Here is a 25,912-nt window from a genome sequence, read left to right on the forward strand (position 1 = left end):
CAATTTCTCAGCACTGTAAGGACCAGCATCCAATTGGTCATAATGCAGTTCTCAGCTTCATATCAAAAGTGTGTTTGTCTAGTTTGATAACAGTTCAATGGCTAAAAAAATACCAAACAAACAACAAACTACCTTATTTTCCACAATTCTTCTCTGGTATTGGTAACTGCTTCAGAAGCCAGATCAGCTCTGTGTACCATACTACCCCATTTCATTCATTTGTTTTAAAACAGTATTAGAATCAACACTGCAGTCCGTTCCCTAGCTATTTCAGTTCACAAACATCAAAAGCAATTCTGCTGTAGCCCAATCCTTGTGAAGAGAATTCAACTGTAAAAGCGCTACTCCAAGTACTATGTGTGCAAGTGTTGTAGAGTAGATACGCTCATCAACTCTTCTGGAGCAATACAAAGTGGTTGCTTAGAGTCAGCTCTTCTTACTTTAACTGTAGGTAAAAATGTAGGGGAGCAACACACAACAATAAAAAAATTACCAGGTGAAATGAGATTATTTCCTTGTTGCAAAAGTAAGTACACAGTAACTATTTCTTGCATGCCTACACATAAAGATCATCAGGTCACGATGAGCTAAAAAACAGATTCTAGCCACTGCTAAGACAGATACCATTTTCAAGTAGCACACCATCAAAACTCACCACTCTCTTTTCCCGAAAGTCAATGCCCACAGTTGTGATAAACTTGGAATTAAATTTGCCATCTGTATATTGGTAAAGAAGGCTGGTCTTTCCTACTCCGGAATCACCGAGTGCTAGAAATTTTATGAGGTAATCATAGTCCCCATCAGACATAGTGAAAATTCAGAAGACACCTTTAAAAGCAAAGCAAAAAGGATTAGTTAATTGACAATTCTGCCAAGGCTTCTTTTGGCAAATGTTTAAAATACAAATCACTATTTGAACTACAAAGCATCCAGCAGTCAGGCCAGTTCTGTTCTCTTTTAAACTGGTTTCACCTTAAACTCTCAATTATACCAATTACCAGTATCAAATTCAGCTGTGATTGAAAAAGTGCATAGTTAATTTAATTACAGTCCTCTTCCTAGAAAGAGAAGGCACACAGATTTAACATCCTCGGGAAAGACTAAAAATCAAGGTCAAAGTATTCAAAAAATCTGGAACATGAACTGCAGAACTGGTTGTAATCTGCATGGAAGATAGCAAAAGCTACTTAAATGTACCAGCAAGGCAATTCCATCCTCACATTCGCTGTGACATTATTAGCACATGTGAAGAAAAAATTTCCAGACTGGTCACTATATTGAAGTAAGAACTACAATCATTTTCTATTAATAGCTATTTTTCAGGCTTGAAAAAGTTTTTTTCATACGAGGAGGAAAAATAATCACAGTAACATTTTTTTATGGTTTGGCAGTGGTGGTTTGTTGTATTGTGTTTTGTTTCAAGGACCAATTTTTAAAGCTTTTAAAGTTTTTATCATGATGCTAGTTACTCATTTAAACTAAATCTTCATCCCGAGTTGCTATTCAATAAGACATGTTTTCCTGTGGCTCCTACATTTCAAGAAATTTCTCTCTATTCTTTTTGTGCCTTTGAAAAAGTAACCGTATTAGACTTAGTCTGATCAAACTGCAGTAGCAGCAAGAATGTGTAACAAAAATCACTGGGAAATTTCATGTATATCACAGTTATAAAAATGCACTAGTACTTTCCTATTGAGTAGCTACTTTGCCTCTCTTCCCCCAAAACAAACAGTAGAGAGCTACCTTACATTAATGTTTAAAGACAGGAACATGAAAAGATAAGCCTAAAATAAGCTTTCTAAAAGCAACATAAAACTGTCATTCAATTGCCTCTTATGAAGGAGATACCAAAATACAAAGAGATAGATGATGAAATAAAATTTAAAATAAACAAACCACAAGATCTGCTGCTTCAACTGCAAATAAGTATTTTTGGAACTATTTGTAGCCTGAACTAAAGAAAATTACTCGTATTGAGTCAAACACTACAGTAGTTTGCATCAATGGCAAAACACCAATTCATTTCTTGAATAGGAATTCACAGCTTGAGGTTTGGAACAAACTGTATCTCCAAAGTATGTGGGTGTTAATCACCAACACTAAGCCAAAACCAAAACTGTCTATAAAGCTTCACATCACCACTGTTCTCAGTTAACAAGACAGAACTATGATTAGTTGATTTAGCCATGACTGGACTGATCAAACACAGACAACACATTTACACCCAGGTATTCTCCAACTCAAGGATCAGTGGGAAGCATCTGACACTTTTTTGCCATTTCCAGTTTTGAAGTCTCCCTTTCAGCAACCAAAGCATATTTTGCATTTCTTTTGCAAGAAAGAGGTTTTAGGTGTCAAGAGTTTGCCTACCACTGCCTACCACACCAGTCAGCCAATTCATTTTCCGCTGTTGTGCTTTAATACAAAGTTTGGCAGTACAGTAAAATATTCAAACAAAACCCCCTGCAGCAATAGTTATCAGTGAGATTTTTCACATAAATATACCGTAACAACAGGTCTACATCTGTCACACAGATCTGAAGGAGCAGCATATTCAGTTTGAAAAACCAGCCACACACTGACATATGAATATTTTTAGAAGGAATGAAAAGTCCTGATCCATTAGACACACTCAAATATACCAGCTCAAGGGTTTGGGGAGTTTTTGTTTCATTTTTTAAACCCTCCCTGCTATTAGGGAAGGAAAAAAAGTAAAATCAGATCACCTGCTATGTAGCTCTACAGTCTTTCATTGAAATGCACCAGAAGAAAGCAAAAAATAATTTTACAAGGTAAACAAGGAAGTTTTTATTGAAGACTGGACTTGATTTAGAATTCCATCTCACATATAGTGTTTCTTTTGCCCTCAAGTGTTCTCCAAGGACCAAGGGCCATGTAAGCGCTCCGTCTACTCAAGTACATGTTCTTTCAGCTTCAATACTCCTAAATTAATTGTTGCTTAAAAAGCCTTAAATGCAAACCTTAGGGACAGAGTATATTATACAAAGACAAGCTAGCTTCATATGTTTTCCCATGCTATCTCACCTGTACAGAAGTCTTTCCCTCAGTATTGTTAGCTAGCTATAGCTATATAGAACATCCTTTCAAAAACAGATACAAAGGACACTGTCACCTAATCACTGCTAATTTACATTGCAAAAAAACCTAATTCATCATGCAGCCTGTGAGAGACCTTGCAGAGGAAGAAAGGGTGCTACAGCTCTTACTTGGAGCTGTGAGAAACTATTAAGGTTCAGCTGCATCCTTCCACTGAACAGAGCTGAGTGAAAGCTCTAGTTAGAAAGGCCAAGGTTAGGCTTTGGGGAAGTAAAGAGTTGTTCCTAGTGTTGTATCTGATTTGTAGAGTGTTTGGACAAACATACTACATAATGTGGACCACTTAATCCTCAATTCTCCACATGGCTGATAACAAATATAGTTTGCAAATGATTGACAGACGACATGGGGCCCTTCACAGGAAATGCATAAAAATGCCTTCTAAAAGATTTGCTTGAGAAGGAAATTTTCTCCCTATGTTTTTGAAATGCACATACCTTTCACTGCACCCCATAATGTCAATCTATTATTCATCTGTCTCCAGGGAGTGGTTCTTGTGAAACCCTTGCGCAGTTAACCTATCCTTGGAGATATGCAAAGAGCTATTTTCATAGCAGTTTCAAGCCTTGTCCTCCTCCCTGTACAAATATTTAAAAAGTGATCTCCACCCTCTACATCCGAGACCTGCAGTCCTAGTACCCAGAAACATCTAGTTCCACATAACTAAGAACATATTCACAGGTACATTCAGAGCAAAAACTGCTGTGGGGTTTTTGAAAGTCTGTTACTAAAAAACCCATACCCATTTTCGTTACAATTTTGTTTTTTCAAAACTATTACAGCTTTATAGCTTCACACCTTCCAATCTTTCCTTGCATATTTCTATACCTCATACATCAGGAGAGTGGAAGGTAGAAAAGGAAGAATCTGAGAAAACTGATAATACAATAACTAGAACTTATCAGGTCACCAAAAGAAAAAAAAAAACTCTGAATTCACTTTAGAGTGTTCATTCCCAAATCTTGCTTCTAAAGTAACAATCCTGAAAGAAAACCCCACCAAAAAAAAATGATTGACACAGTTTTAGGCCTCCGGGGTTTTGCCTTTGTAAACTCCTCCTTAAATCCTCTTTAGCTCTGGCTTTGCACATGGCCTAGCATGCAGATGGAGAAGTGCTATGAGCAAGTGCTGGGAACGCCCCTGGCCTCTTCCATTGCTCACAGGACCCCCACTATTGTCATTTAAGCTGTGCCTGTACAGCTGCTGCTCTGGAGTTTCAACATAGACACACTTCTGGATCATGGCTTGCCAAGAAGTGATGCTCTGCAAAGCAAGTACTGCTCTCGTTCAGTGGATTTCCTAGTCCAAGGTACTTTGACATTAGCAGACATCAGTGATAACAGGCTGGTATTTTTGCCTCCAATGATAAAATATTCAAGACTATGTCAGCTTTGCCCCACTATAAATTAAGGAAATTGGCTTGGCATTCAGGATTTCACCTCTGCGGCACGGGGACTGGGAATATGCTTTCTGAACTGGCCTTGCACAGAACATGCAACTACTGTGCTGCTACAGAGCTGACGGAGGGGAAGAGGGACAAGGAAAAGGGCAGAAAGAGATTAAAACATAGTCCAAAAAAAAAAAAAAAGCATCAAGCTGCAAATAAAAATGTGTACACACACACACACAGTGTAAATGCAGGGGATCTGAACATGCTCGTAATCAGACAGTCCTCAAGCACATCAATTTAAAGTAAAGTATACCACTTACCCCAAACTCTGCTAAAGGAATAGTTAGGGCACACTGCAGATAGTACTTCAAATAGAGTATTTTTCTAGCACCACCTCTTCAGCACACAGCCAAGAGGCTTACGTGTCACCTGTTTGCATTCATGTTGATGGATGCTCAGAGATAAAGAGGTGTGCCTCATGGCTCTGGAGCTAAGGAGGGTGCTGCCTGACACCATGGCTGGGAAGCAATGACATGTCCCCTTTATTCCTAGAGGCAAACAACATTTCAGAAGATATTTGTGCATGGCCTACCTAGGAACAGATCTAAGTATTTGTATTAAGATGTGTGGGTGATTTAGCAATTACATTGTTCCTGGCAAGTGTCGTCATGAAAAAACTGTATTAATGATGGACAATATGGATCACAGCTATTCAGTTTATTTCATAGTTTTACAACCTTCCCTTCTGGGTGTGAGAAGGATACAACAGTGTCTAGTTCAAAATGTTTTCTTTCTGTCTTGTACAGACTTGAGGACACTGTGCTGTCCCACAAGTGCCATGGTGAAAGCTCTCTTTACCACACATTTCTAAAGAGAAAAAATATTCTTTGGCAAAAACTGGAACAATAAGCGTTATAGCAGACATATAAGGGTTACAGTTAACTTTTAGGTATGTCTGCCTTCCGCAAGTGTCACTCTGCTTTCAGGTAGATCGTACAGACAACACAGGTGAGTTGCATCTTGGCCTTACCTTCTTTGCTCAGGAAAATCAGATCCCATTGGAATAGCAGGACTTTTGCTCAGCTGCATCCTACAGGTATGAGCCAAACTGCACTAAAGTCTGCGTATTCCCCCTGCAATGGAGATCCAACCCTCAATGGATGGAGGGAGTGCAGTGAAGGGGTTACATCCCTTGGCATCTATCACAATCTATCAAGAGCAGTGTGCAATAGGCAGAAAAGCTGGAGTCTGCTGAAGAAGGTTCCACTGTATTCATATATCATTAAGTCATCTAGTAAATATATCACCAAAAAGTAAATGCAATTTAGAGTTCAAAAACTATGTGCAAATGAAGGTTTCCCCAAATACAGCATTATTCTTAAAAAATAGTTGAGGCTGCATGATTAAAGAGTTGACACAGGCATCGGGGAAGAGAAGTCCAACTCCCACATAGATGAAAAAGGAAGATACCTCAGGTCTCTCGACAGACAGAGTTTAAACACAAGTATATAGTAATAATGCATCTGTACAACTTTGATAATTCCACAAGTACAAATAAATTTATACTAAAAAAAAGCGCCTCTCATCCAGGCACTACACACACTTAAAACAATTTCAGTAACTGGTGTATACGTTGCCTAATCTGTTTCAGCGTAAGTATTCAAAAAGTGATCTGGACCTTCAAAAAATTAAGTTCACTAATCCTGTCATACCAGCACTCCCATCACACAACAGCTGAGCAATAACCACATTCTTGCCTGGCGTGGGTGAAGCGTAGCCAATGGCCTCACCCCCCTCTAAGCCTTCGGTAGCACATTAACGCCTGCAGAACTGGTCACCATCGGGCACTTGCCAGCTCTGTTGAAACAACCAACAGAGTTTAACAATGTTCCTGCTTAGTCAACACTCTATTAGAAGCGCCTTCAGCTAAAAGTTGATGAATACCTACAAGTGTAACAAATTATAACAACAATCTCTTATAAACTCAAGTATCTGCAATGCCCCAGGAAGAGAGTAAACAAACAAGCCCTTTCCTGAAATATTCCTGACATGCACTATTTTTTTCCTTAGGAAAATACGTGACCTGGCTTGCTTGAGTTTTGGCCAAAATGACACTTTATGTGACTTCTGGAAACTTTCTGTAACATAAATAACAAGAAGGAAAACACTAATTCCTCCCACAAATAATAGGAAGAGATTCAGTTGCTCTGAGCATTTACTTTGATTGCTTTACTTGACATTTTACCATTCTGACTTTTTTAGTTTCAACTATAGAGAAATTCTAAGGATTTGTAAGACTTAGGTCTAAGGATTGTCTCTTTCTTGGAAGGATCCAAGACATTTTAAGCTTCCGGATGCTGAGGTAACTTCTGTCTCAGCTGAAGGACACTTTTTCAGCTGTCAGCATTGATAGAACTGCAGAATTTTGCAGCTTAAGAAGAACTGACAGGCTCACAAAGCAGTCTGAGAACAAGTTATAATGGGAGATATCAGGTTTAACACCATCATCCTACCCAGAAAGGGGGCATCAAAAGGGTAAGTGAAGCAACGGGTCTGCAGATGTGGCAAGAACCTTGCATAACAGACTGGCAAGGAAACAGTAGATTCTGGATTTAGTTTCCAGCAAACCAGAGGAAACTGGGAATGAAGAAGCCAGGAAAGGAAACAACGGTTAGTTTTGCAACTACATCTGCATTTCAGCATATCCAAACAGACTAAATGGAGGCTGAATTTCAAAGGATGACTCAGTTACATAAAGAATGAAAGGCAGCATATAATTGGAAATAAATGGCAAATAACCTCTGGAATGTTGTAGGTGATACTTCAACATCACCCATACAGAAAGATTTCTATGCAGTTTCAGCTTCTCTGCAAAAAAGCATAGTACTGTCTCCATTCTCTCATCAGTTTCTAAAGTTTTTAGTCTTCACAGTAAGAAAATGCTGTAAAGATTTGCAATGGTATCTGATGAAAGCAGCTGAACTCTCTCAGAGGACCTGTCTGCCTCCCGGGAATGAGAGCTTTTGCCTCTTTGCAGTCTCACCAGAAGTCGCTTTCAAGTTGTCACAATGAAACAAACAACTGTACCACGTGAATAAACTTCAGAGTAGATTAAGAAAAATAAAGCAAACAATTAGTTATTCTTTTCAGAAAACCACTCAATACTACTTATTCCTTTCTCAACCATTCTACTGTTTGTCTAATAAATACATTAAGCCACTATGCCTAAGTCACTATGCCTTACAAGTTTAACACGTCACACTTTTCCACTAACTACTAAACAGGAAATTCAGGGCAATGCCCAGCTTCCTCTCTTGATGTGACAATTCTGTCATAGCTTACCCACAGCCTAACTTTAACATTTGTAACACATTACTACATTGTACCTGCTCTTGACAATATCAAGGAATTACAAATGACAGTCTTAGATTTACAGTTTCCAACCCTTTCAGTCATCAGGATTTCATCCACAAAGCTGTTCATATTTGCAGGGGGGAAATATCCAGAAATTTGCTCACCCACTCATACAGCAACACTTCCAACTCCAAAAAGAGTAAGAAAAAAAGAGAACACTGCTATTTCTGACCTCAGAAACAGCCATTGAAAGACAAAGAAGTACTAAGAATTACACATGGGTTAAGGAGACACATGGAAAAACAGAATAAGAGGAATAACAAAAGGTAAAAATACCTAAAATCTGAAAAAACTAATTTCCTATGTGCAGTCAGAATATGAATGAAGCGACATCTCAGGGGAAAAACATGCATGTACTCATGCTAAAGAAAGTACTGTATTTTATGCTCTGCCTATGATTCAGGAGTCTGCAATACGCATTACACTGTCTTTGTTTTAGCCTGTTAAAGCACATACTGTAAATAGACAGAGGAAAATATTTGCAGTTTCTTTAAAAATCATTTTTCTCCTCCAGGACATGTAAGTTCTCAGCTGCCTTCCACTTTGTTTTGTACCACAGATACCTGGAATACAGATAATGGTTCTCCAAAAGGTCGCATGCCAAACTTATGAAGGACACAAGATACAAGCTCCCATTAGAGGGAAATAATCTTGCAAAAATAAATTATCATTATTAGGTCAATTAAAAGTCTCTAGAGAAGGACAGACAACAGACAACCTGATGTTGAACCCATACAAATATGATACAAATGGAGCTATAAAACTGCATCACTCATCTAACGTGATGTGGGCAAATGTACAAAGCACTGAGGCAGGAAGGAACTTCAGTGAAGAATTTAATCCACCTTTTCATCCTTTGGATTGAGAAATATCCACTTATTTTTCATAGGATGTAAACCCTGTTCCTTGCTAACTCTTGGTTTTGGCTGGAAGATACAATGCAAGTTAGCTTTTTTGCAGCTGCTACCATTTAGAATTATTGGTTTTCTATAACACTATGATCCGTCCTTGGTGCAAGTTACTTTAGTTCCACAATGAATAATGGGGATAAAATACATAGCATTTCCTACATTTTGCTCTGGCATTCATTCTCAGGAAGTCAAAAGTTTTCTCCTTACTTAGATGACATTGAAATATCCAAAGATTTTTGAAGTCCATCAGAAGTTAAGTCTATCTACACCTGCCAAATGAAAACAGCTAACCAGAAGGCATCATGGCTTTTTGGAGCAGAACTAGTATGTCAGATCACTAGTGGAAACAGCCTGTTCCTCATAAAATGTACTAGTTATCAAAGTTATTGACAAAACAACAAATCAATATCCATTTCTAATGAATTGGAAGATCTCTATTATCTATGAATTTTAGATATGACATTAAGAATGATAAGAAGTTATTGTGGAAATGTTGAATCAGAAGGGTTTTTTAAATGGACCTAGGAATAAGAGCAAAATAAATTTATAATTATCTGGGGAAGATAAGTGAAACCATCAGCTGAAAAAAATCTTGTCCAGTGACTAGAAAAGGTTATTCCTTCCACTCCTTAATCTCAAGTTCTGTGTGATTGGACTTGAAATACATGGGAAAAATCAGAAATGCTAAGCAGGGAAGTGGTACAAATGGACAGAAAGGGAAGGACATATCCAGACTGATAAACTGCAGCTCACAGCTAGCATTCACTTCTCCCCAACTTCTAAAAATCACAAAATCTTGACAAAAGCATCTTTGCAGGTACCCAGCTCCTAGGCCTACTCCAAATCAGGCTGGTAACCACTGCAATGTGGAAACAACACTGTAGGCTAGCATACCTTCAAAGAAACTGAGAGATGGATCAGTCACAAATAACCAGCTCTTCAGAGGTCTCAGAAAGAAACTAAGCTTTTGATTTCAGTCTCCAATAGCTACAGTCTGAAAGAGATATTTTCAGCCAGTACTAGGCAGGAATTTTTAGTAAACATGTCTGGAATTAAGCAAGCATATATGATGATTCCATGTTTCATAAATGCTGCAAAAAGGTTAGACATACCTTGCTGAGAATACTCTGGGCATAATTTAACTTGTCCATTACATAACAAAATACCTTTTCTGCCTGAAATAAAGACAAGCAGTATTCAATAGGCCATAACCTGTTCTCTTCAGGAAGTTAATAACGTGCAAGAGCAAAGCAGATATCTTTATCTGTGACAGCAAAACAGTCTTTTTGAGGCACACCTGTGGCTCAAAAGTATCACTCAAACTCTTCCAAGACAGCAAAGCTAAAACTACGCTAGATTTTCATTTAGGACTTTTCTTCCACAAGAATTGAAAAATAACCCCATACTTTCAACAAGACATGAAATCTTCCACTTCGACAGCTCCAGAACCATAGCATGTGCTAACACTGTCCAGGCTTTCTATTGAGGCTCTGCAGTCTGCAAAAATAATTAGACAGTGCTTTGGCAAAATATTTGCTTCGATTTGTGTCCTAGCACAGCTTCTTTTCTAGAGCCTCAGGGAAGGCATAATTCAAAAGAAGCACCAAATAAATGAGCTGAACTGCCCAACACAAAGCTTCCATTCAAAAAACTTGCTGTTTTTCAACCTGAGTTGCCAACACTGTTTATCTTACTGCTCTGATCAGAATCCCATGTTACAGCATGGATTATAGTTAAATCTCAATATACAGTGAAGACAAATGGCACAGCAAACTTTAATTTCTTACACTCACTCTTGCCAGGGAGGTATGCATGAGTCCTGCAAGGAAAATAGGAAGAATCCCAAGTCTTAGGCCACATTTCACCCATACTATTAATTTTATTTATTCATGGATTGAGGGAAAGCCTCAAGATGGCTGTAAAGTCACACCCAAGGCTAAAACTTGTCAGCTGTTGCCAGCTTGTCATGCAGTAGATGCCTTCCTCCAGAATTCTTTTGAACATTTCATGCAGACATACAATATTTTCAAGTTTCACTTTAAGTGACCTACAATAATGGGCAATTTCCTACCTATCCACCACAGAAATCTTCATTTAAAATTATTATTCCAAATGTTCTGCTATAGCTAATAAATGGCTTAGTAGCAGTGATCTTAAAGAACAACCACCTCTAGACTCAAGTTCCAAAAAAAATATACAGTTATTCTAAGAAAATAAATTGCCAGTTAAGACTGCCCTAGTTGATCCAAGCACTGCAAGGTCCTTGCAGAAAACTACTTCCAGGAAACACATGTGTAGTTTTCCTACCACAGTAGATTTAGATAGTGCTTGCTGTCTTAACACTAAGTATAAAATTTTGGATATTTATGAAGAATCCAAAAATTTCACACAAATTGACAAGCCAGCTTCACAGAACTATCAGCAATTTTTAACACTCTACATTATGACTGAGAAAGGCATCAAACTTCTGAAATGAAAAATGGGATATAAATGGTAAGTAGATATGAAAGAATCTATTCAGCTATGTGCTTCTGTGCACAAGTCACAAGAAACTGGGAGTCAGCAATGGTAGTACCCATCAAGAGCTTCTGTTTGAAAAGACTCATTAACGTAGGCACTGCTGTTTCATCTTCTATTAAAAGACTGACTTTGGCTTGCAGTGTTTGATTTGATCTTAATTTGGTACATTTTATTTCCTACAAGAGGAAATGAAATCCAGTAATGAGATTCCAGTAAAAACAAATTTGGTATATGAGGAACAAAAGTGTTAGTTAGTAGTAATCAGTACAGCTGCAGTGTCTCTAGGGAAGCTAAGCCAACATATACCAATCGCTCACTCTGAGAACTCCTTCCTCACCGAAATCCCAATTCTGCTTCTGTTTATACGAACAACTGCACGATAATGCATCAAAACTGAGTTTTTGTAAACTTATTGTAAACTTGAACCTTATCCCTAGAACACGGGGTTTAAACAAAATTCACAAGCAGGAGCAATATAATTTCCTAGTTATAAAGTGAAACATTTTAGACCAAAGAAAAATTACTCTTAACTCTTCTTAAAAAGTTACTTCTATTACTGCTTGACTAGGGCTTATTTCCCTCATTCCAGTACGATACATTCCAAGACTTTTTCCATTAACTGCTTTTAGTTAATTCTTTAAATTTTGTAGTTTCAGGATTTTTGTTGGTCTTATTTTTTCTATTTTTTAAGGAAAAAAAAATAACATTTCTCTTTGATGTCAGTCTTAGATACATGTTGAAAGAATTCCATCTTAATTGTATTCCTAGTTTGTCTTTAACAGGCTTAATTACTTGGGGTGTTTTGTTTAAGATAGTATTATAAATGAAAGATATAAAGGAAAAAAGCAAATATACCCAAACCCATTGGGAGTACGGTGGGGCAATGGGAGGCAGCACCACACACTGGAATATTGTTTTGCTCTATACAACAGAACCCAAATATTATCAAAATTTATTCCTAAAATAATTTAGGCTATTAGAAATCACTTCTCTAAAATGTGCTAGAACTTGTTTCTGTAACACACATTCAATATACACATGTAAAGCATATACACTGAGAAGCATCATTTCACACTAAATTCCAATGAAACAACTATGACAACCATCCCATTCAGCACAGCACAGAAAAAAACCTCACAAAGTAAGCACCAATGATTACAGAAATCCTTCCTCCCGTTATTTTACATAAGCTTTTTCAGACACAGGTTGTCTATATGGAAACAGCAAGAAAACATAGTTATTTGACTACATTTATGAAGCTATCACTTCTTTCTCGTAAATGCAAGTCAAGGGGTGATGATCAGGACTAGAAAAACAATCTTAACATACTTTATCCTAGACAACAATTAAAGCCCCAGGAAAGCCTTGTGACTTTCCCACAGAAGTGGAGGAAAACACTGCTGTTTGTTCTCAGAACAACTCCTGTTTGGTTATTTACAATCTATACAATTTGGAGTTTTGGTCTGTGATTAGAAAAACACCAGAAAACACATGGGCTAGAAAGGATGCCCAGTTACTTGGAGTGGCAAGAAATGATCTACTCAGATGGGCCCATACATTTTGAGTTTCTTCTGGAGGAGATACAAAACACAGTAATAACATTCCACACCCCTATTGCCTTTACGGTAATTAACGCCAAGGTTGAAACCGTTGCTGCATGGGGAATGCAAACTAGAGAGCTCTCATGGTTCCTTGCAGTCCAGTCTCTTTTGCTAGTTAAAAATAGCACACTGTGCCACACACCACTTTAATTCCTTTTATCCTCAGTATATTTAGTGTACATGAGAACAGACGTGTTGGTGCACAAGCCAGCTTACTAAAACACCTACTCTAAAGGATTGTTTTATTAAGTATATTTTAGCTTTATATATTAATGAGAACAGGAATAAATAGAAGGAAAAAAACTTCAAACAGTGCAGCATTTAAAAACACTGAGCTACTTTGTTCTGTATTATGAGATGTTATTTGCTCAGTACACATTACTATCAGAGGTCTAATTTCACCTTTTAACTGTAGAACAAGCTTAACTTAACACAGAAAGTAGGCTGAGGTCTTGGGACCAGAAAGGGCATCTTACAGTTACAGAATTCAGACACTAGTCACTGCAGTCATTTATTTTAATCTTAACTGATAAAGTTACCTAGATTGGTTTTTAAATAAGATCGATTTTTTTGTGAAAAGCAATGACCCAAGACATACTAAAGAGATGCAGTTTTGTCATTTAAACCCAAAGCCTATGTTTTAAATGAGTTGGTATGCTTCCCAGTTTTAAGTTTACTCTTCCCTTAAGAACATAAGGATGCTGCAATGCTGAACTGTCTCTCAAAAACCAAAATATTTCAGGCAGTTTGTCAAAAGTACAGCAACATTGTTTCAAAGCTCTTAACAGAGGAACAGTTGGCACACAACTGTTAGGTCAAAGCAAACAATGTAATAAACATCACTAGCATAAACAAAAACGAGAAAGTGTTTACATACCTATGCTTAAGAGCTGCAAATGGGTCTGTATTTTTCCAGGGGTACTTCAGTGATGAGCTTCCTGACACAGTTCAGATGTCTCGAATACCATAGTCATGCAAAAAGAGCCATTTCTCATCTACAAGTAGTATCAGCAGAGAAAGAAAATGAAAACAGTGTCCTTCAGAATAATAGCTCTAAAATCTACACTGACTTGCAAAGCTGCCAGCCCCACACAACCACTCTACCCACCTAATTACATTCAGCTGCCTGTCATGTGGTCTTGCAGGCTATCAAGCGATCCCTTTTCCTCCCTTTGAAACTAAGCAATGAAGCTAACTAGATCTCCCTAAACCAGGTATCTAACGTTAAGCCTTTGCGTAAACTGCTGACCCTCCTCCTTCTTGTCTTAGGGGAAGTTGCAGTATGTTTCATTACACAAAGAATAAATTAAAATACAAACACACTAGTCTGCTATAACAAAACATAGTGAGCACAAAAAGCTCTCAAAATCTAATGGAGAATTTCAGTTTTGAGCCTTGTTTTATTTTATGCCTTTATAGATGGCACAAAAAGTTACCAATAACAAAATTGACACAGCCCACCTAAGGAGCTAGAGGGATGTGGAAGGGCAGTGGCAGCAATACTACAGGGTTTTGTGGGCATCCATGTCCAGACCCTTCTGCTGAACCACTTCTGAAGGCAACAAGCTCCAGCAAAAGACCAGAGTTAAAACGTTGCCAAAAACTTTCTGAACCATTGCAGCTCAGTCGGCAAGCCTGTCCTCCCCTATCCACCCAGTTCTGAGACACATGCAGATAAACATTTCAGTTAGTTCAAGGAAATAAAGTTACTGATTTAACATGTAAGCCAATTCTTCCTCAACAACCAGGCTATTCATCAGAGTCTGTTAACACAGGCACGACTCGTGTCTCACTGCACTGACACCAGTGTCTGCACCCAGGCACTCGCTGGATTCACGTCCCTGTGTTCTGCCTGCAGTCACCACAAGGCCTCAACTCTCACAAATGCCATGGACATTACAGTGGAGGGACAAAAGGTATGGGCAAAGCCAGTTTTGCACTTCATGTAAATGGAGTACCAAGTTTTGCTACACCAGGTAAGATTTAGCAGATGTGAGATTTTACAGAAGATAGGTTGCCTTGCACAACCCTTTCTTGTCTCAGTTTCTTTCCTCACAGTATTTCAAGAGCAGAGAAGTACAAAGGGAAATTAAGGTTTAAGACCACTCTCCAGTCTCATAATTTAAGTCTTATCACTTATTAAGAAGTGCCGAAGACAATCTGCTACCACATTTAACATGTCCTTAGTGCATTTGTATACCAGTAATGAAGACAACTCCACAAGCTTCTTAATTCATCTGTTTCAGTGCCCAGTTATCTCACCTCCTTTCCTGTATATCAAGGCAATCTTTACTGTCCTTTTCCCAGTGAAGATCTAAATTCTGCTATACAGAGCTGGCCAACAGCTGAGATGCAACACTTTTTCATGCTCTGCCTTAGCATTTTTCCAGATTTAACTCAAAATCCATTTCTTTGACATTTTGTTGCAGGTTACGATTTTTAAAACTCTACTCATTCTTGACTCATTCCAATCTTCTATAAATTTCACTGCAGTTTCAGAAGAATACAGACTCTCTTTTTTGCTCTCACAATAGAATCATAGAATGGTAGGGGTTGGAAGGGACCTTTAGAGATCATCTAGTCCAACCCCCCTGCAGAAGCAGGTTCATCTATTTTCAGCAAAACATTTTTACTGTTTAACTGGTTTTCTGATCAATACCAGCACATTTACCTACAGTAAAGAAATATTCAGAACACAAGCACGCAAGAATTTCTGGTAACTTGCTCCAGAGCACAGAAGGAGGAACAGGATACTAAGTGTTGACAGACAAAGCAGCAACTCTTCTGCCGTGTTGCAAACAGCCCTGAGGGGTGGCTACACACAGAGCACAAACTGTCTGTCTGAAAATCTAACCCACCAATGTAAAGAGATTCCAAACTCTCACATGCTATAGGATTTTTGCCATCTCTAAGAGGAAAACAACTCATAAACAATTCCCTGACTACAGCTTTTTATTTCAGGACAAAATGAAGCTGCTTAATTTTCCTCTTACCAACTTTGTGTGAGGAATACCAACTAATTTGCCTTTCCTCCTTCCAGGAATGGGATTTTATCCAAAACACCAAGACTTTGCTAGGAAGGTACTGCTGAAATAAAGCTTGTTTTCTGAGGGCAAAGTTATGTTGATTTCAAATTACAGAGTCAGTATCAAAATACAGGGCCTCAGTTCACAAACTGGGAGGAAGTCGTCAATGTTCAGTTACTTAAAGTCTCTGTTTTCTAACAACCACATTTGCAGCCTCTTAGCAAATGCTGCAGAAACATCTAAGCCAACCTCACTGAGGTGGCAGCAAGCACATACAAATCGTGAGGCAGCAACTGGAACAGGAATCACTGCAGCCAGCCCAAGGTAAGCCTTTCTCTCACTCCTAACCAAATCTTAGGGAGGGGTATAAGAGCACAGACTTTTACTAAGTTTATGTAAGGAATCAAAATTACACAACTCAAGCCCGGAAACTGTGAAATATAGTTTTGAAGCTACAGCTCTACAGAGGAATGGCCACTTATTTATGTATTGAATATTCCCACCATGTTTATGAATAAGTTTTATGAAGAGGTTGAATGAACAAAATGACCTGTACAGAAATTATGGTCTTCTTGTAAAAATGATCCATGCTATACAGACCAAGGAATTTAGGAGGAAATTTGTGGAGAGCCAAACACAGCAGACAGGGTGGAGCATTCTTCATCACAAGCAACAGGATATTTGCCTTCATACATTCCATGTTCTTGAAGAGCTGCAAGTGTCCAAACTGTATTGCAGCAGGTGTTTGCCTTAAAGGAATATGCTGGACTGTTACCTGTCTGACCACAGTTCTTGCAGGAATTACAACATATACCACTGGAGACAAAATTAGGGAAGAAGAGGATCTATCAACAGTCCATTTCAGATAATATTACAGAACAACTCTTTGTTTTCAAAGCTGAAATATGTGCCTAACACAAGTGTCAACTCTCCCCACTACCCAATTACTGAATTCTGTTGGAGGTGTCCTTTTTAGCACTCAGACCAGCTAATGGCTTTTTCTAACACACACTAAAGACTCACCATGCCCTTACCAACAGCTGTAGTTTTCACATGTGCATTCAACATATGACCTGCAAGTCTATGGAATAAAAACTAACCGTCAGGCAGCCAAGGTAATGGTATTTGTTAGCGTCCACAAATACTATCTGTGCCACAAAATGTCTACTGGCAAAGAAGAAACTTTAAAAAAATGCAAGAGCTGGAAAAACAGACACTGGACAGACTGCCTATAAACTGATTCATATATATGGTGGCAAACTTCAGGAGTCAAAGCTATACAGCAATTATTTCATAGTGAAATACCCTACAAAATGAAGAGATGCGGGAAAAAAGTAAACAGGAAAAATCTGATTGATATTAATTGATACAGGCAGGTTTCTACAGCTGTAAAATAGAATTTTAGTTGTTTCTTTGGAAGAAAGTAAGAAAGTCAGCTTCTCACAAAGACACTCTGAAAGAAACTAGAGGGTTGATGGGATGTACTGCAAAGGAAAATTGACCAACTGTCATGTGAATGAGCTTGCTACTTACTGTCCCAGCAGTCCATAGAAGCAGTGACATGCCAATACCTCAAGACAGAACTAAAAAGACCTGAAAGGAGGAGACCAAATCCTTTTTATTGATTTTTTTCTGCTTTCCTCTCACTGATATCCTTCCAAGGGGGAAAAAAACCCAAACAAAAAAAAGAACCCAAAGAGAAAGAAAAGACAGCCCCCACTCAGCAGCTTAGCTTTCACACCAGAAATGCAATAGCTGAGCTTTGCCGGCATCAAATCATGAAAAACCGCTTCAGTGATTAAAATGAAAGTAGGTCAGGCAGGCTTTCCTACTACCCAACAGACACATCTGATAAATATTTAGTAATGCTATGGATTAAAGTAAAACTTTCATGTTTTGTTCTTTCAACTACACGCCAATCTAGGCAGTTTCTAGTAATGTGCTTCTTAAAAATAGTCCTCTCCAAGACAGGCCCTAGATGACTAACTCCTGAGAGTTACCAGTGTCTCTTCAAGAATAAAAAACAAAGTTTACTCTAAAATAACCAACAAATTAAAAGCATGATTTTTTTTTTCACGAAACATCACACAGAGTTACAAATCTCATTTTAGATCAGTGATCTTTATCTACATACTAAAAGGGTTGATGACTAAGTGTATTTTTTAAATTAAAACATAGCAGCTTTACAGGAAGCTGTTGTACCAACACCAATGTAATGAACATGTGCACTACAGATTCCTTTGGAAGGATTTTAAAGTTTTACAGTACTATACTATTAATACAGTTTTGAAAGTTGCTTTCATATTTTTATTCATGTTTACACTTAATTGATACTCGCTTGTTCTTTGCACTGCTTGATCCAGTACGTCAAGTAAAAGACACTGCTTTTTAAAACTGACCTCAGCAGAGTTCCAATTTGGACACAGCTGAGTTTTCTTTCCAGCATGAGAAGACACCATTCACATCTTTTGTAAATCTACTTAATAGGGCAAGTGGTCATTCATTCTCCTCATAAGCTGACAGCAGTGTCTTTTGTACTTTAAACTTGCTTTCAGGAGAACAAACCAAAAGGCTAGTTATTTGCAATACTTGACAGGTACAGAAGAATGCCTCTTCTAAGCTACAGCAAGGCATTCCTTTTGTCCTATACTATTGTTGGATCTTCCATGCAATGAAGCATATGAAACCTAACTAAACATCTACGATGCCTATTTTTCTCCTCTACCATTTCCTAAACTGTAGACTGCACTAACATTAGAGCTCCTTTATTTTCACATTCATTCAGTGACTCCCTAAGTTCAATCAGTCAAGTTAGTTATATTAACTTCCTTCAGAGTGTACAAGAGCAACAAGGGCGCTTGCAAAGGTAGTGATTCTGGAGTATATTAACAAAGCAGGTATTTCAGTTCCATTGTCTCTATTCCACTCCTTGGATGACTTCCAAGTATGAAAAATGTTACTGCTCCCATTCCTCATGATTCCTCAGGGTGCTAAGCCGAAGAAAAATCTCCTAAGGCTCAACACACCACACTGGAGAAGACAATGTAAAGACTTCTTGGAGCAATGCTCCAGATTTGCAACGCAAAAAAATAAAGCTGAAATGAGGACATGCCTCTTAGCTTAGTTTCCTAAGGGATAAAAGCTTACTAAAGAGAGGACCAGAGACATGAATTTCTGACATTTCTGCCTCCTCTCACAACATTTGAATGTTTTTGATCAGTTTTAACACTCCCTTACCAAGAGAAAGAAGCCACAAAGACATGAAGTTCTTACAATAACGTGTAAAAAATTGGCAGACGGATAAAGGAAAGAGTCACATACACAGCTCCACTGCAAGCTGGCAGTTAGTTTTACAGTTCTGTAAGGGTCACCCAGTAGCTGCCCAAGTTGTGCATGCATTGTTCCAGACTAGCTGCAGCACATACTGTGACAATCATTCAATTTGATGTTTACTTTCAATTTGAAGACATTTTCTATTTAAAAGCAAATTATATTTAAGCACATTTATTATTAAACGGAAAAAGTCAATGGAACAAAAACTAGCTGAGTTTCACTGTATTAGCAGTTCACATTTGGGGTTGGTTTTGTGTTTTGTTTAAATCTAGTAGAAGGTATGATTCTACTGCAGCACGTTCTTTTCAAAGGTCTTCCAAAGCCTATGTCAGCGTCTACCAACACATAGCAGGATCTCAGGCACTGACTGTCCAGTGCACTGGGTGCTATATTCATACTGACAATTCTAGAAAACTGGTAAATAAAGATTTATAATCACCTCCTCTACTTCACAGCTAAAGAACATTTTAAAAAACCCTACTATTTTAATAACTCCAAATTATGAGAGCTTTGCTATCAAATTTAGAAGAAATACAATCAGACAGTACTGTCTTCAAACTTGGATAACACCATCTCTGTACAGAGATGTCTATCCTGACGCCACTCTAATGCAAGAAAGAATATGGAAAAATTAAGTACAGCCAGACAGTAGAAAGTACAGCAGAAAAGACCTGTTGAGTTGAATCACTGTTAGAGGAGAAAGTCAGTGGAGCATGTGCTGTTACGTGCATAGGATCTTTAAGTGCTGGATAAGGAATATTCTGTTGAAAATGGATGATACCAACTGGGATAGAATCTAACCTGATACCTCTCTTTGAGGTCTTATTCAGTCATGCATAAAGTCTGGCATGGAATCAAATAAATGGGGGAGGGGAATTATGATTTACATTTTCAATTTACAACAAAACCAAAACAAAACACTACAAAAAGACTCTATCCTAGTTTTTTTATAATCCACATTCTGAATATTACCTAGTCTTCAAAGCAGACTTGGAAAGCACCACCTAATGGTAATAGCTATAACAGCAATTCAACTGTCACGCAAACTTTGCATCAGTTTCAGAACAGCACAAACAAGTCCCACAACTGCTAGCTTTGAGTGACAGCCTGAAGTTTTCAAAAGGCATTACATTCCATGTCAGTTATACAATTACTAGTAGGGATTTACAGGAGGAATGTAATTTCCCTCAGCAACTACTAATATGAAACATACTTGCAAGACTGGCAAAGACACACTCTTGCAATTTTTGTCATAAAAATCAGTTTTTCTTTTCCTCCTACCCAACACACATGATTTATTAGTCATCACTAACAGAAGCCATCAGTCTAGTCCAAACATTCCTGTTCCCCAAGGATGTTATTGGCAATAATTGCTTTCTTCCTTTCCCATTGCATAAAGGAAACTTTTAAGCTCCTTCACTGAACCAAATTAAATATCCAACAGCTATGAAAATAATTAAATCAGCCCTCTGAGTGAAACCTGGATACCTTTGGACACCACATGCTGTTGACTTTCATGGCCATATAGCAACTACTGTGACAGCACTGCCATTCTGAAGCATTTAATTAGATATGGGAGAATCACGGAATCACAGAATGGTAGGGGTTGGAATGGACCTTTAGAGATCATCTAGTCCAACCTCCCTGCTCAAGCAGGTCCACCTAGATCAGGTTGCACAGGAATGTGTCCGGGAGGGTTTTGAAAAATCTCCAGAGGAGACTCCACACCCTCCCTGGGCAGCCTGTGCCAGTGCCCTGTCACAGTAAACAGTTTTTCCCTCTATTTAAATGGAACTTTAAATGAGCAGTACTTCTGCAAGAGAACTTTTATCAGCTTCTGATGACATATGCTGCCTCGTGAGTTAATATGCTTAACAGAAATACTATATTTTCAATTTTGTTTTGTATTCTGCTGTTTCCAATTCAAAACTGAAAGAGGCTTACATACATGAAAGCTCATCTGCCCTTTCCAACAACCTAAGTTGATCTGATAAAAGGCATTACTTCTACCCATGGAGCTCACCTCACCCAAAAGTTAAAAAAATGAATCTTGTGTAATACCTATTGTGCTATTTATTCCTTCATCCTTTTCAACTGATAGCTGTACGCACAAGTAGTAAAACGGCCAGCTGCAAAATTGAAATCAACCTCCAAAATTAACCCAGAATCAGTTACTTAATTTGTGTAGCAGTTATCCTTATGCATATTCCATGTTTTACTTGCATATAAAACTTTTCTAACATATGTCTACTCCTTATAGTCCCTTATTCACATAAGTCTTTTACACAAAGAAACACTGCAGAAATGTACAGTGATTTTCAAAATACTATTTGAAATACTATACTTAACTTCTCATTTAAAGCAGTGGTCACATCTACCAACTCCTTTTTTTCACTGCAAACCACACATTTCTAGAAAAGCTGTACTCCTACTAGGCTTCAGTCTTCATTGCTGCTTCCTGCCCCTTTCCTACCCTTCCATCAGTCTCCACACTGTCTTCCAGAAGTGCCTTTATCTAACATGGTTAGTCTTACCCATCTTACTGTCAAGAACGTCAGTAATTGTATCAGACACAGAGAAAAGGAACAGCTGTGAGAAATGAGTTTGCAAATTCAGTAAAATACACTGCATTGGTTTACACTTTGATAGCATCTTCAAAGCTATAAAAGCAAGGACATTTGCCTTTTTTCCCCCTGCAATAGTTTAAAATACTGAAGAACTTGTCAGGTCAGCTCCAAACTGGTGGCTAGTACATGAAAAGGATTCCAACACCTGATAATATGCAAAACTGTCATACACAGATAATAGTATTTCAACCCCTTGAAGTCACAGCAACATCACAAGAAAATAATTATGCTAGTTATATGTCATAATTTAATCTATATGCCATAACTTAATCTTCAAAGGTTATTATATTGGAAAATAAATCACTGATGTTGAGACTACTTGTTAGAATAACCAGAAGTAAATTCTCTTGTACTATGTATGAAAGCAAAACAATATAATGATGTTCCAGCAAAGAAATTAGGGGCAAGCACTTCTCATTCACTATAGTTTCACCTCTGCTGGAGATAAAAGGATATGATCTCAGTTGATTTAATGTGGTTCAAGTTATTCCTGCTTCCTAATGGAGATGAAGTTTTCAGACTAAGATGACCAATAAAGAGATGAAGAAAGAAATCTCATAACCAGATGCTACTCCTAGAAGAAGATTGGTTGGGACCCTTGGAACTTACTGAAGAACAAAGTCAATTGTCTGTAGGACCAGATTACATGTGCAGTGGTGTACAAGACAAAGAGAGTATTTGATAACTATTTAAATCGTAAGTTTAATATATTTTAAGTGTACCTTGTTATAATTATTTGCAAAGACGTTAACAGGGGGAAAAGAGTCATCATTCCCTACATTTCATCTCTAGTGACAATTTTGTCTGTTTCTAAATTAAATTCTTACTAGCCCCTGTTGACTGTGACAGACTGCTCTTGTAATGGTGTTGATCTGCAAGACCAGGGTTATGCTGAAAACTAACACACTCATCAGTGGTCATTACACCAGCACATTAGACAAGAACAACCAAGAATCCAAAGAAGATACATAAGAATTACTGCTCACCATACTTGTTTCTGTAAATGCCAAAAACTACTTTAAAAATCTTTATCTCACCAATCTTCTCTTTGAAAGAAAAGGAAATGTGTAATCAAGTGATAGTGCATTCCCATGTTTAACAGTAGTGAAGAAAGCAAACATGTAGTCTGGTTTTAGATATCTGGTTGCAGATGAGAAGTTTTATTAACAGTAAAGATAAACCAGGGTAAGTTGTAGCACATTCCTCCCATCCAGAACTCCTTTATGCAAGGGAGAAAATAGATGTCAAATTAGAACCCTGAACTAGAAACACAAGAAAATGCAGTTCTTTTTTTCCATCTTTTTAACTACCCATTTAGCATCACAAATACCATTCCTACAATTATGTATCAACACATGAAACACATATTGTATTATATGTCCTTCCCCATCTGGAAAATACTTGGAACAATCACAAAAGTAGTGTAATTCTACAAAGAGAAACAAGGGCTGAGAAGACAAGTCTACCTAAGAATAAATTTCCAAGAAAAGGCAGGTAGAATAGATTTTAGGTGTTGATTAGTGCCGCTGATGTGTTTTATGCACGGAAACCAAGAACCATTTTGTAGGGTTTCAATAAAAACGGTAAGTGTGGAAAAACATCACCTTGCCAAGAACACTTAGCACAACTCCTAGCTCCAAACATGTTTCTGTTATCTTGATGAAAACCACAGAAACACTAATCATCAGGGAATATGTTTGAGGAGTCATATAATCAGAAAGCTCAAAATACATTTAATGCACCTCTAAGGAGAAATAAAAATTCAAGTTGAGCGCTTGTAACAATTCTAGGCATATCCTTTATATTTTGTGAGCACCATAAAAATATACCACTGTTATATTAATATAATCCAGTTACTTACAGAGCTAGAAAAAAACGAGACGTTTTTCTGCTGGACTTTGATTGCTTTAGATCAAAGTATTAATTTAGCCCAAGCATTGCAAATCGGGCAGCAGAGACCTCCTGAACCATCAAGCTGACCGTCAGACAAACACGCAGCGTTCAGAAAAAAACAACAGGTCTGCTGATGCTCGAATACAAAATTTAACTTCTGGCTAAACAGCTAAAACACACATATTGCCCCCTCAACGATTTACCACTCTAAAGGTGCTTTTCTTATTGTTTTAAATGGGACATGCAGTCCCCTTCTCTTCCGCTGAGGGAAACTTGCAGGTCCTGCCGCTGCCACAGGTGCGGGCCGGGATGACTCGTGTCGCCGTGCCCACGACAGCAGATGCAAAACTCGGCACATGCGCGGGCAGCCCTAAGGCCGCTGCCTGTAACCGCGGGAACGCGGCCCCCTGTGAAACCCCCCGCCGCTGGCTGCGGGAGGCTGCCAGTCCCGCCGGCTGCTGCGCGGCCGGGCCGCCTCTGAACTGCCGCCGCGTCCCGGGCGCTCCCCGCCGCTCCCAGGCTGCGCGGCACCGGGAAATCCTCCCAGTATTTCGGGTTCCCCCCCAAACCACCGGTCCTGCCATCATTTATGAACTCCTCTGGCAGGGGAGACGTTTCCTCGAAGCTCCCCTGCGCCTCCCGCGAGAAGCTCTCAGCCCCGCTCGCCGACATCCTACCTGCTCGCTGCCGCCGGGACTCCCGCAGCTCCTCGTCCCTCCTCACCTGCCCTTTTTTGGGCTCCGAGCGCGCCTTTTCCGTCAAGGCAATATCACTTCCCGTAAGGCCCGAGGTAGGGGCGGGCCCAGCACCTCCCCGCCGCGGGCAGGGCCGGGCAGGCAGCACCGCCCCGGCGTGGCTCGGCCTCCCCCGTCCCCAGTCTCGGTCCGCTGCTCCGGGAAGGCGGATCAGGGACGTGATGCCTAGACACTGCTACCTGCTCCTCCCAGTGCTCCCATTCAGAAGACCATTTCTAAGCACACTTGTCAGGCTCTTCAGTCTTCTCTAAAAGATAACGCGCTATTTAATAAAATTTCACGACAGGCAAAACAGGTTTTGAAGAGAAGACACGTGGTGCCACGTTAATGTGCACCACTGGGGATTTAGTGAGTTTTTCTGCCGCCTGCTGGCTAGCTTTCCTTGCAAGAACCATAGAATCGTTTCTGTTGGAAAAGGCCTTTAAGATCGTTTTTAGATCTACTAAAGTCTTGAAGTACTGATCTAGTTTCCTTGAGTCTCAGACTCTGTGCTCTTTATCAGACGGAACCACACTTCCTGCAAGATCAACGCTGTCCTACTCAGCTATACACAGAAGCACTTCTCCAAGCACAACCTGACTTCCAGGCAAACTTATCTATGAGGTAGTCACTCTAGCCTCATTCTGTGGGGAGTGAAGGATGTGCCTGTGCACGTGTGGTACGTGTGTGCTTGTCTATATATAGGTATGAATGTACAGCAAGGACAGCAAAGTTGGGTGCAGTTCCCTTCCCAGGCATCAATGTACAATGGCATTCCCAACAGAGCTGAAGAATAAGAACTGAAACCATGACAAATGTTTAAAAGTGGAATTTATCACAGATCGGAGGCAATCCAAAAACCCATGAAGTGTAACTATACAACAGCAATTTTCTTTCTCCAGTTCCCTGGTGGTTAAGACATGAAGGTGCACCTTCGACATTCAGATGTATACACTGATTTCCACATTCCCCTCCCTACAGTCTGGTACCAAACACACGCGTACGGTTACATCTCCAGCTGCAGGATTGCTTCAGAGCAGGGCTGCGCTGCGGGGGAAGCTGCTCGGGACCGCCACGGCTGGCGCAGGGCACAGGAGGGACGTTCCCCGGTGAGCGACGAACACGCCGACACGGCGAAAGGGTCGGGCGCCATTCCCGCTGGCGGGAGGCGCGGCGGTCCGGGCTGCGAGGCGGCAACCGGGAACGGGGCCCGGGCAGCAGCGCGGCTCACACCACCCCCTCACGGCCTATTCTCCGGCGCCGCGTCCTCCGGCGGCTCCGCTGTGCCCCCGGGGGGCTGTGAGGGCCCGAGGGGCTGGAAGATGGGCCGGTAGATGTAGAGCCCA

General features: G+C 39.4%; 1 protein-coding gene across 3 annotated transcripts in view; it reads right to left on the reverse strand.

Moving 5' to 3' along the window:
* RAB27A (RAB27A, member RAS oncogene family) overlaps positions 1-24,698 on the reverse strand; it is a 31,261-nt gene extending 6,563 nt beyond the window's left edge. Inside the window, exons 1-3 of one of the 3 annotated variants that reach the window (XM_062000241.1) lie at positions 24,510-24,698; positions 13,831-13,948; positions 656-828 (exon numbers count right to left, since the gene is read on the reverse strand). In XM_062000241.1, the coding sequence (XP_061856225.1) occupies positions 656-808 (153 nt within the window). In that variant the 5' untranslated portion in view covers positions 809-828; positions 13,831-13,948; positions 24,510-24,698. Of the gene's footprint in view, positions 1-655; positions 829-13,830; positions 13,949-14,061; positions 14,125-24,509 lie in introns of those variants that run through there. The other 2 variants (XM_062000243.1, XM_062000244.1) reach the window with 2 other exon arrangements.
* Between the last annotated feature and the right edge of the window lie 1,214 nt (positions 24,699-25,912).

Source organism: Colius striatus, chromosome 7 (assembly GCF_028858725.1).
Source record: "Colius striatus isolate bColStr4 chromosome 7, bColStr4.1.hap1, whole genome shotgun sequence".
Taxonomy (NCBI): Eukaryota; Metazoa; Chordata; class Aves; order Coliiformes; family Coliidae; genus Colius; species Colius striatus.